Consider the following 11,992-nt stretch of genomic DNA (forward strand, 5'->3'; position numbering starts at 1 on the left):
GGCAGGTTCCTCTCACTCCTCACGCATCAGAAATTTCTGCTTTTGTTACCCCCGACGTTTTCCTCCAATACACAGTCATGCCCTTCGGGTTACGCAATGCCCTGGCCACTTTTCAGCGGCTCATGCAAAAGGTGCTCGGTGATGTCCCAAATTGTGAGGCATATTTGGACGATGTTGTCATTTATTCCGATTCGTGGGAACATCATATGCAATCCCTAGAACTAGTTTTTGCTCGTTTAAAAGATGCTTCGTTAGTCCTAAACTTAGAAAAATGTGATTTTGGACAAGGTACTGTTAGTTACTTGGGAAAGTTAGTGGGTCATGGTGTGGTTAAGCCTCTGGATGCGAAAGTCCATCATCCCGTTAAACCGTTAAAACAGTTCTTGGGGATGGCCGGATATTATCGATGTTTCTGTCGTAATTTCTCTGATGTTGTAATTCCTCTGACCTAGTTGCTTCGAAAGGGCATACCGTTTGTATGGTCCCCAGCCAGTCAATCGGTCTTTGACTCTGTTAAGATGTTGCTCAGTAGCTCCCCTGTCCTAGTTGCTCCAGATTTCACTCGGCCATTCAAACTGGAGGTGGATGCTAGCGGTTTAGGTGCCGGTGCGGTTCTCCTCCAAGAAGACAATCACGGTTTGGACCATCTTGTGTGTTACTTTTCAAAAATGTTTGTGAAACACCAGCTAGTATATAGCACAATTGAAAAGGAGGCCCTAGCTCTTCTCTTGGCCTTACAACATTTTGAGGTTTATGTGGGAGATTGTGCTAATTCGGTGGTCGTATACACCGATCATAATCCTTTCGTTTTCCTGTCCCGTATGTGTAACACGAACCAGCGCCTCATGTGTTGGGCACTGATTGTACAAACTTTCAATTTAGAAATCAGACATAAGAAAGGTGCCAGCAATCTAGTAGCTGACGCCCTCTCAGGATCCTAACTACTTTTGGTTATTTGGTCTGTTTCTTTTGGTTCTCTATGTTTTCTTTTGTTTATTATGTGAGTTTTGATTTGGGGTCTGTGTATGTTAGTGAACCCTGTGGGTTCACTCTTGTGTGGGGGGGTGTTATGTGCCGTAAGTGTTTGGATATGTCTACAGGACACCTCAGTCTTCTGCCCCAAGCTCCACTCGCCAATCGCTGCCTCCCAGTTTCACACTTACTTAATGTAACGCCGCTCACACAACACCCGCAGCTATCGATAACACTCGTGCTGTTTATTAAAAAAGACTATTTATTAAAGACTTTATTAAAGACTTTATTAAAAAAGCACTCACGCCAACCGAAAATAAAAATAAAAAATATATATATATCTATGTAACAACAACCACCCACATAACCATACTGGCACACAAACACTCAAATATATTTCCAAATAATTCCAATCAACTGTGTCAAAGAACTCAAGTAAAATAAACAGGATCTACCTCTCCTAAATCCATGTTGCATTAATGTGAGTGATCAGGAATTAGAATTAGAATAACTGGCTTAAATGACAGTGATTAAGTGTGTGTGTGTGTGTGTGTGTGATTATGTTTACATTACATTGTGGGGACCAAATGTACCCCACAATGTGATAAAAGCCTGTTTTTTACTGTTGTGGGGACCATTTTTCAGGTCCCCACAAAGATCTGTGAATGCAATAAAAAAAAACTAAAAGTCTCATATTTTGTTTGGTTACTTTTGGTTAAGGTTAGGGCTGGGTAGGGGTTAAGGGTGTTGTGATTGGGATTAGGGTTTTATCTATAGAAATGAATGGAAGGTCCCCAATTAGATAGATATACCAACATGTGTGTGTGTGTGTGTGTGTGTCTTTATTCTGAAGATATTTAATACTCTGAAAAGTATGCTTTACATTGACAGTGCACCAGGTACTAAAGGCAACAAAGGCAGAACAGTAAAACCGTAGATTTAATTTTTGGTTTTATTTCAAAGCATTCTAAAGTTTTTGCATATTCTTTACAACAAGCAACACATTCAGTCTAATGTTCACAAAGACCTCTTGTCCTTCAGCAAGACCCAGTTTGCAGTTTTTACCAGGGTTCTCACGCTTGACAGCACATGTTCATTACCTGCAACATTCAAAGGCTATGCAAGAGTACAGTCTTTCACAAAATAATGCAAGGTTGACTTAAAAAACAGATAAATGGTACCAATGCTGGTTTGTTAACAATCAGCAATCCACTATACGTGGCTTTCAACTATTTGTGAGTGAAGCTGAATTCCAACAAGAACTGGAAGGGCCTAGAGACAATATGTCAGTCCTTGTCAGCATACAGCAAGAAGCCAGTAAAAGTGCTGTCATCCTCACTGCTGGAATACACCCCATTCCAGTCCCGCAGGGTTTCAAGCCAAACTTGGTCACCAACAGTTAGCTTTAGCATTACTAGGTTGGAGGCCTGGTCAATATCTTGGCCATAGAGAGAGTCACGTGTGCGCAGTCTCCTGATACCGTTGACCACCAGGGCTGCACGCAGTGGTCGGTTTCGCACAGTAATGTGGTAGGTGAAGATGTAGACACCGGAGAAGGTGCAGTTAAACTTGCTGATGTTAAGGTCATAATGCCCTTCATCATTATAAAAGACTTTGTCAAACTTGATTGGGAGGCCTGGTGCTGGGAAAGACTTGCTGGGGAACAAGCCGACGCTGAACGCAGAACGGTTCTGCATTTCGCTTTCCCCTTGTGAGCCCTTTGGGCCTCGGAGTCCTCGAGGACCCTTAGCCCCTTTGTTACCCTTTGGCCCACTAATGCCCCTCACTCCCTGAGCTCCAGGGGCTCCTCGTACCCCCATCTCCCCCTTCGCCCCTGCAGGGCCCATGTCGCCTTTGGCTCCTGCTGGGCCGGGGGGTCCCTGTGCACCAGGCAGCCCCATTTCTCCCTTGACAGTGATATTCAGGCACTCTCCCTTCTGCCCAATGTCCCCTTTTTCTCCAGCTGGCCCCGGGGGCCCCACAGGCCCTTGCTCCCCTGTGTCCCCCCTCTCACCCTTTATCCCATTCTCGCAGCGGTCACCTTTTTCCCCTTGCTCTCCTTTAAAGCCAGGAAAGCCCATGTCTCCTTTTTCCCCCTTGGGGCCTGGGTCACCTGTAAGGATCAACAGCAGCACCAGGGAAATGGCCTTGTTGTTTTAGCTATCCAATTTCATACACTAAGTGTTTCAGATATTTTATCTGCATAATTAGATTAATGTTTCAAATACAGACCTTTTTCTCCAGGTTTTCCCACAATGCCTGGAATTCCGGCAAGCCCACTGGCTCCTTGGTCTCCTGGTAGAAGTAATAAACAATGAGTTTAGCTTACCCTCATATTGACTATCGTACTAATTCAATATACAGAAGATGTCCATCCAAATTCCATAAATTTTTCAAGTACAAGGTGATTGTGAGCTTGGAGCTCAGGAAGCACAGGTGGGGAGGACCCAGAACAGGATGCCAGACCATCACAGGACACACACTCACACAGAAGGTAACATGCTGGAAGAAATTTAGAAACACCAGTTCACTTAGCTGCGAGCATTTCAACAGTGGCATGAAACATTGGTAGCCAGAGAAAGCTTACATATTCCCATGATGAACATGCAAATTCATACACACAGAATTGGGGTCAGGAAATCACTTTGGAGGTTTGGTACCACACTGCTACCAACTGGGCCACCATCTCATGTTGTTTTGATGATATGTTTAAAAATCTGTTCTCCTCCTCATGACCTTGTACTGGATAAATGGTCATACAAGTGCTTTGTGTTCCAGCATTGCACTAACCTTTTTCTCCTTTTGGGCCCATTGGTCCATGGATTCCCACTACACCAGGTAGTCCTCGGGGTCCTGTCTCACCCTTTTCTCCAGGAGGTCCTGAAACACACACATTTGGTGAGTAAAACACACATCCGTGATTGTAGGTCTGTATAAGGACTACAGGAATAAAACAGGGCAGTGCTTCCCTTTCCTAATTTCAATTAAGTTTCACAGTAGCATTTTGCTTGGGACACAAATAATGTAGTTGTACATGCTAACTTAATGCATTAATTAACCACTAACTGTTAGTTCATCACTAATAAATCATAACGGTTAATGTATTTCACTGGGATAATTAACTAATTAGTTAACTGATATAGTTCCTGAATGGAATACATGAATTGTCATGATTGACTAATGATGTACAAACATGTGATAGGTATGTAACTAACACTTAGTTACTGGTTAACTAATACATTAAGTAAGTGTGAACTACTACATTATTTGTGTCTCCATTTAACAACTCAGGTATTCATTAGTATTATTAATTAATTAATTAATTAAATAAAAGAATGTGCCACGAATTGGTGTGTATGAAGTAAAATCAAATTATTTTAACGGAAACAGTTCAAAGAACAGTTAATTCATGTTGGCAGGTTGTTGCTATTTTGCTATCATTACCTGGCAATCCTGCCTCACCCATCGGCCCTGGGAGACCTCTTTCTGGTGGGCAGCATTCGCAGAAGTTGAAGAAGCACTCATTGTAATCCAGGCTGTAGTTTCCAGGTGGAACACCAGGAGGTGGCAGGGAATCTGTGTGGTATTCTGGGAAGGCATGGTCAGGAAAAGTTGTACTGTCTGTTGCAGCCAGTGAGTAGGCATCCATGGACTCTGTGGTCTCCTCGGTGTTTGTGGTGCTGGATGCACTGGCGGCAGTGGTGGGGCGGATCCCCTGGCGCCCAGGGGCGACCGGGGGCCTAGCAGGAGCAGGGAGGCGACCAGGAGCTGGAGGCTTGGTGTATGGCTGTTTAGGCCAGCGAGTGGTCTTAGCTGTAGTGGGGGGCACCAGCAGTACAACTATCATGGCAGCCAGCAAGGCCAGAGGTAAAGGGATCATTGCCATCTGTACAGGGCAAAGTTTTTCTCTGTGGAAGCATCAAAGGGTAACATTCTTAGTAAGCACTGCATTCTAATCACACATGGAAAAAGCAAAAAAAAGTCATTAACACAGAAATAACAAAAATTATGTTTTTGTAGCATGTAGTTCAAAATAATGAAATTCTCATTATTACTCATTAGTATTCATTTACCACTTATTAATAATTTCTGTCTACTTAATTTCCCTGAACTGGAGGGTAAGATAGCAGAGCTATCTTTGAATGCCTTGCAAATTCAAGAATAATTCGATAAATAAAATTGCATGTTAACCTGCCATAAGCTGAATAAATACAATGGCACAGCAGCTGACATTTACATTTATATGTTCACATTAATGAAAAAGCTCTAAGAGTTCTATAAAGAGATACCTGCAATAGCATTATAATTCTATACATACGTGAATGTTTATTTATTGAAATATATTCCTATAAATACATTCACATTTCTGACTGGCAGAATACTAGAACACTACTACTTACTAATTTAAAGAATTAGAATGTTGTTTTTTCCATCTCCTGATGGCCTTCTGGAGATTGCACATGTCCATCCTTTTTATTAAATGCTGTTACAGCAGTGTTTCACTGTTCCACCAATAGCTGGTTTGGAAATAGGATTGGAATGCATCTTATTGGCCGTTGACTTTGAGTGAAATCTTAATATGTTTGAGAGAGTGAGAGCTAGCTGGCTCAACCTCTCCTCTCTATGTCCTCCTTGTACTTTCTTCCTTTGTGACACAGAACACCAGCCTCTTGTGTGTCTTGCAGTCACAAAAAAACCTGAGTCCACTGATCAGCCAAATACAATGCTTAGGGAGGATGTACCCCATATCCCTCATGCTATAGAGGGGTTACCTCATATCCATGGGATCCCTATGGAAAAAAACACCAGAGCCAGCATTGCACAGAGAGAGTCTTAAATGAACTACAACTGGAGAGAGGGGGGCTTTCTACAGGTGTAATAACCTTCCTCCTTGGCAACACCTTAAAGGGGATGATAACCACTATCCTTGGCAATATCTAAAAGGGGATTAAAAGAACAAAAGCCTTTACCGGTGACTTAAAACCAACAGCAGTCCTTAGAACATGGTATTGATATTAAAGACATAACTTTATCCTGTTTTTTTAAAATGCCCTTGTGCTTCAGTTTCCCTTTTCTGTAATGCCAGCAGGTTAAAGGTTTGATCCTCAGTGGGATAATGCCACAGACTTGCTTTTCTGCTTTTCTGGCAGGCAGTCAATGCTGCAGAGTTCAGAATATTCCACATAGGTGTATAGGGCCTTGTCACACGACTTTGATGATGGTTAGAATACCCAACTCCCCAGTCCTAATGGAGATGGAAATGTTTACTGTCATGGATCCAGGCAACTTTGGGGCATGGGCGTGGCATAGTGCAGGCTGGGAAGGAGGTGGACAACCCATTTGTGGCTCACAGGACAAATTGGGGTTTATTAACTAAAACAGAAAACACTATGAATACTACAAAAAACAAAAAGGACCACGAGGGGTCAAAAGTAAATAGGGATAAACAAAGACTAATTACAAAACAGGGCAGGTAAGCATACAGACTTCACAAACAATCACAATCAACAAACCACTGGGGAACTAAATGTGGAAGGGACTTAAATACTGAAACTAAACTGGGTATAACAAGACTAACACAGGACAGATGAGACTAATTAACGAAGACTGGGAAAACAGGCCACAGATTAAACTAATTAAATCAAGGGACTGGGAGGGGAAAACTAAGACACTGACACAAACAAGGAAACAGAATCTAACATGGGGGAATAAGAAAGATAGGTAAAACACAAAGCAAGATCCAACCAGAAAATCTGATGAAACATTAGGGAACAATACAAAAACAGAGGGGATTTGATCACAAGACAGAAGGATTCACAAATAAATGCATGCTCAACAAGTTGAGCCATGCGGCCAACAAGGAGCAGGGGAAAACACAAAGACTGACAAGAGGAGCTGACCCTTACCTATTACAAAAGGTTGAAATATCATATTATCCAGTCATGAATTCATACAAATAATAATGAATGAAAAAAATGTTCTTTTTACTTATACTTAATTTTAATATAATGTCAAACCCTTCTAAAACAGTAGATCAAACACCACACATTACTAGTAGTTGAAACTAGCATGAAAAAAATCATAGAGAAATAGATTTAATAGATTACAATATCTATATTGAAGCAGAATTTATGTAATTATATTGACTTCATAAATATATCAAATATTTTCAAATGACCAACCTGAATGTAGCTCTCCTGCATAAATCAGTATGCAGCCTTCCTGCCCTCACAAGACATTCAGCCTGACACTATGATGCCACAAATTTCTAGAGAGGTTTGCATAAGAGAGAGGTTCCTAGAGAGGTTTTACATAAGAACATAAGAAATTTACCAACGAGAGGAAGCAATTCGGCCCATCAAGCTCATTTAGGGAGAACTTAACTAATAGCTCAGAGTTGTTAAAATCTTATCTACGCTGTGTGCACAATTATTAGGCAAGTTGTATTTTTGAGGATAAATTTTATTATTGAACAACTACAGTGCTCTCGGGCAATCCAAAATGTTAATGAACCTAAACCTGAATGTTTAAGAAAGTAAAAGTAAGGTTTTGTCTTTCTTAAGAGAATATACACTGTGTGCACAATTATTATGCAACTAAATGAAAAAACGAACATTTTCCCATCTCACTTGTTTATTTTCATCTGTTAAAGTGAGAATAATAAAACAACTCAAAATTTACATATAAACAAAAGACAGTTTCTTGATCTGTTGACGATCAACTTTTTGTGCAGCAGCAACCACAGCCTCCCAGACATTGTTCAGAGAGGTGTACTGTTTTCCTACACTGTAAATCTCCCGTTTAAGCAGGGCCCACAGGTTCTCAATAGGGTTTAGGTCAGGTGAGGAAGGGGGCCATGTCATTATTTTTTCATCCTTTAGACCTTTACTGGCTAGCCATGCAGTGGAGTACTTCGATGCATGCGATGGAGCATTGTCCTGCATAAAAATCATGGTCTTCTTGAAAGATGCAGACTTTTGCCTGTATCACCGCTTGAAGAATTTGTCTTCTAAAAACTGGCAGTAGGTTTTGGAGTTGATTTTGAGGCCATTTTCAACCCGAAAAGGTCCAACTAGCTCATCTTTAATAATACCAGCCAATACCAGTACACCACCTCCATCTTGCTGGCGTCTGATTCGAAGTGGAGCTCTGTGTCCGTTACTGATCTAGCCACGGGCCCATCCATCTGGTCCATCAAGAGTCACTCTCACCTCATCAGTCCATAAAACCTTTGAAAAATCTTTCTTCAGATATTTCTTGGCCCAGTCTTGACGTTCAACTTGTGTGTTTTGTTCAGTGGTGGTCAGGTTTCAGCCTTCCTTACCTTGGCCATGTCTCTAAGCACTGAACACCTTGTACTTCTGGACACTCCGGGTAGGTTGCAGTTCTGGAATATGGCAGCACTGGAGGATAATGGGTTCCTGGCAGCTTCACGTTTGATTCTTCTCAAATCTTTGGCGTCTTTTTTTCTCAATACGTTTCTTGCGACACTGTCTACTACTTGCAACAAAACGTTTGATGGTTCTGTGGTCACGCCCCAATATCTTAGCAATTTCAAGAGTGCTGCATCCCTCTGAAAGACTTTTTACAATTTTGAATCTCTTTTTTGGCCCATTTTGCCTGAGGAAGAAAAGCTGCCTAATAATTATGCACACCTTTATATAGAGTGTTGATCTCCTTAGGCCACACCCTCACTCATTATGCAAATACACATCACCTGATATGCTTAAATCCAATAAGCACTCAAGTTTATACAGCTTGAAGTTGGAAAATATACATAAAAATGATGATATGGCCAAAATACTCACTTGCCTAATAATTGTGCACACAGTGTAGCTCTGATTTAAAGGTACCCAGGGTTTTAGCTTCCGCTACACTACTAGGAAGACTATTCCATACTCTAACTACACGCTGTGTAAAGAAATGCTTCCTCAAATTCATTTTAAAATGTTCTCCCGCTAATTTCCACCTATGGCCACTAGTTCTAGTATTTAAACTAATATTGAAATAGCCATTTGGCTGAACAGCATCCAGACCTGTTAGAATCTTATATACCTGGATCATGTCCCCCCTTAGTCTCCTTTGCTCGAGGGTAAACTGATTCAGCTCGGCTAACCTCTCCTCATAAGATATTCCTCTCTGACCAGGAGTCATTCTCGTAGCCCTACGTTGCACCTTTTCCAAGGCAGCAATGTCCTTCTTAAGGTATGGTGACCAAATCTGCACACAATATTCTAGGTGGGATCTTACCAAGGAATTATATAATCATGGCATCACTTCCCTTGACTTAAACTAGACACACCTAGAGATGTAACCCAACATTCTATTGGCCTTCCCCACACTGGCGAGAGTGGGACATGGAAGCATCAACATACCGAGATCTTTCTCGTACTCAGCTATCTTTATTTCAGTGGAACTCATAAAATATCTGTGCTTTATATTTCTGCTCCCTGCATTGATTACCTTACTATGTTACTATGTATGTACCTGATCTATGTAAAATTTCATCTGCCAGGTATCAGCCCAGTCGCTAATTAAATCCAGATCCCGTTGTAGCCTTTCCGCTGCTAGATCAGTATCTGCTATACTACCCACCTTGGTGTCGTCTGCAAATTTAACCAGTTTACTGTATGTATTGGTGTCAATATCATTAATGTAAATTAGGGACAATGGTGGTCCTAAAATTGAACCCTGTGGTACCCCATTATGAACGCAGGCCCACTGTGACATTGTGTCTTTAATAACTACTTGCTGTTTCCTGTCAGTTAACCGGTTTTCGATCCAAGCTGCTATAGTTCTTAAAATCCCTACAGCTTTGATCTTAAGCAAGAGCCGTTTGTGGGGGACAACATCAAAGGCCTTCCGGAAATCTAAGTAGATCACACCGTAGGCCTTTTTGTAATCAATTTCTCTTGTAGCTTCCTCAAAGAACTCAAGTAAATTCGTTAAACAGGATCTACCTCTCCTAAATCCATGTTGGCTATCCCTCAGAATGTTATTTGCATCCAGGTAATCTACAATTTTCACTTGGATTATAGCTTCCATTATTTTTCCAGTAATGCTAGTTAAACTGATTGGCCTGTAGTTTGCTGGATTACTTCTATCCCCTTTTTTGAATATAGGCATTATATTAGCATGCTTCCAATCAGAAGGTACCACACCCGCAGATGATAATTTCTGGAAAATTAAAGTTCTAACTATTTTAAATTTTGGAGTTAAAAAATTTAAAGAAACTTTTACTGTCATCCTTAGCCTCCAGTGCAATTTGTCTTTCATTTGTCTACATTCTTCTTAGAGAGTATAATGTTGTTTTTAACTCAACCTGTAGACCTAGATACTCCTGCTTAGTTTTGAAATCATTAGTTAATTTGCATTTGTGGAAGAGAGCTCCGGTTTCCTCCCACAGTCCAAAGACATGTAGATTGGGTCAACTGGCTACTCTAAATTGCCCATACAGTAGGTGTGACTGTGAGTGTGTGTGACTGTCTGTGTTGGCCCTGTGGTGGACTGGCGACCTGCCCAAGGTGTACCCCGCCTCTCACCCAAAGGTGCTGGGATTGGCTCCTGCGTCCCAGATGGATAAAGCGGTATAGATAATGGATGGATGGAAGAGAGCCCTTTTCCTCCTGACTTTATTCTTAATTTCCTTAGTAAACCACCTTGGTTGTAGTTTCCTAGATTTAGTTTTCCTGGAAACAGGTATGAAGTCCTCTTGCACTTGCAACAATGTGCTTTTAAAAAATTCTATTTTGCTGTTTAACTACATCCAGTTTATAGTTTCTAGTTTCAGTCTCAGACCATTAATGTTAGCCTCCCTATCATTGTATACTTTTGTTTTGGACTTTGCTCTTCGGAAACTAAAATTAACCTCTAATTTAACCATGCTGTGATCACTACCGTCCAATGTTTCTAAAACCTCTAATTTTCCAATCCTATCCTGGTTATTAGAGAAAACAAGATCAAGAAGGGCTTCCCCCCTGGTAGGGGTATTAACAAACTGAGTAAAAAAACAATCCTGTACTAATTCCACCATCTCAAGTTCATTTACAGAAGAGCCAGAGACTGCATGCCACTGTGTATCCCAGGTAAATTAAAATCACCCATAACCATCACATCATTTTTATTACTCATAATCCTGATATCGTCATATAACGTTCTGCTTTCCTCTGCAGCTACATTAGGTGCTCTATAACAAACCCCGACAATTAGGCCATTTGAGTTTTTAGCATCTAGTTTTATCCATACAGCTTCTGTACTTTTATTTTTATCAGTGAGCTCCCTTGCCTGCAAGTTTTCTTTTACGTATACTGCAACACCACCTCCCTTCTTGCCTATCCGGTCTCTACAGAACAACATATAACCATCCAACCATTATATTCTTCACCATCATTGTCACTCATCCATGTTTCAGTTATTCCTATAATGTTGTAAGTTTCTGATGAAAGTAAAGCCTCTAAATCATGAATGTTGTTTCTAATACTCCTAGCATTCAAATACAGACCGCAAAGGGTAGGCCTTTTACAGTGCCCACTTTTAATATTTATTGGGGCTTTCTCCCCACCTAAATTTTTAACCAACCTCCCTGCCCCCTCAGTTCATATTTTATATGCATTGCATAAACCAGATGCTAATAAACCTCTTTATAAAATGTGTGACATTCGTTACAGTTTTTCTCGATTGCTTTGGCACATTTCATGAAAAATACTTGACATTTTCACAACTATAAGAGCATTTCTCAAAACAATTCATGCATATTGCTGTCATGTCGAGCGCAGAGAAAACACAACCCGAAGGTAACCTTGATGCAGTCAACCCCTCATAGAGGACTTCAGGCAGGGACAGAGATCTCGGGTACAAACAAGTAACAAGTAATAACAGAACTAGGGAATACAGGACTAGGAAGCACTTAAATATGCAGGCAACAACAGGCAGACAAGAAACAGCTGGAAGTGATTAACAAAGGGCTCAGAATGAGAGGAATGACAGATAGAGTTAGTGAATGTTAGGTGTGGCTAGTTAA

General features: G+C 41.0%; 1 protein-coding gene across 1 annotated transcript; it reads right to left on the reverse strand.

The window, feature by feature from the left end:
* Positions 1-2,017: 2,017 nt before the first annotated feature.
* Positions 2,018-7,340, reverse strand: LOC111850943 (inner ear-specific collagen-like). Its single transcript, XM_023825359.2, has 5 exons — positions 7,155-7,340; positions 4,417-4,880; positions 3,763-3,852; positions 3,205-3,267; positions 2,018-3,085 (listed from the first exon to the last, which is right to left on the reverse strand). Exons 2-5 carry the CDS (start codon positions 4,856-4,858, stop codon positions 2,259-2,261), a joined length of 1,422 nt encoding a protein of 473 aa, XP_023681127.1. The 5' UTR covers positions 4,859-4,880; positions 7,155-7,340; the 3' UTR covers positions 2,018-2,258.
* Between the last annotated feature and the right edge of the window lie 4,652 nt (positions 7,341-11,992).

Source organism: Paramormyrops kingsleyae, chromosome 21, assembly GCF_048594095.1.
Source record: "Paramormyrops kingsleyae isolate MSU_618 chromosome 21, PKINGS_0.4, whole genome shotgun sequence".
Taxonomy (NCBI): domain Eukaryota; kingdom Metazoa; phylum Chordata; class Actinopteri; order Osteoglossiformes; family Mormyridae; genus Paramormyrops; species Paramormyrops kingsleyae.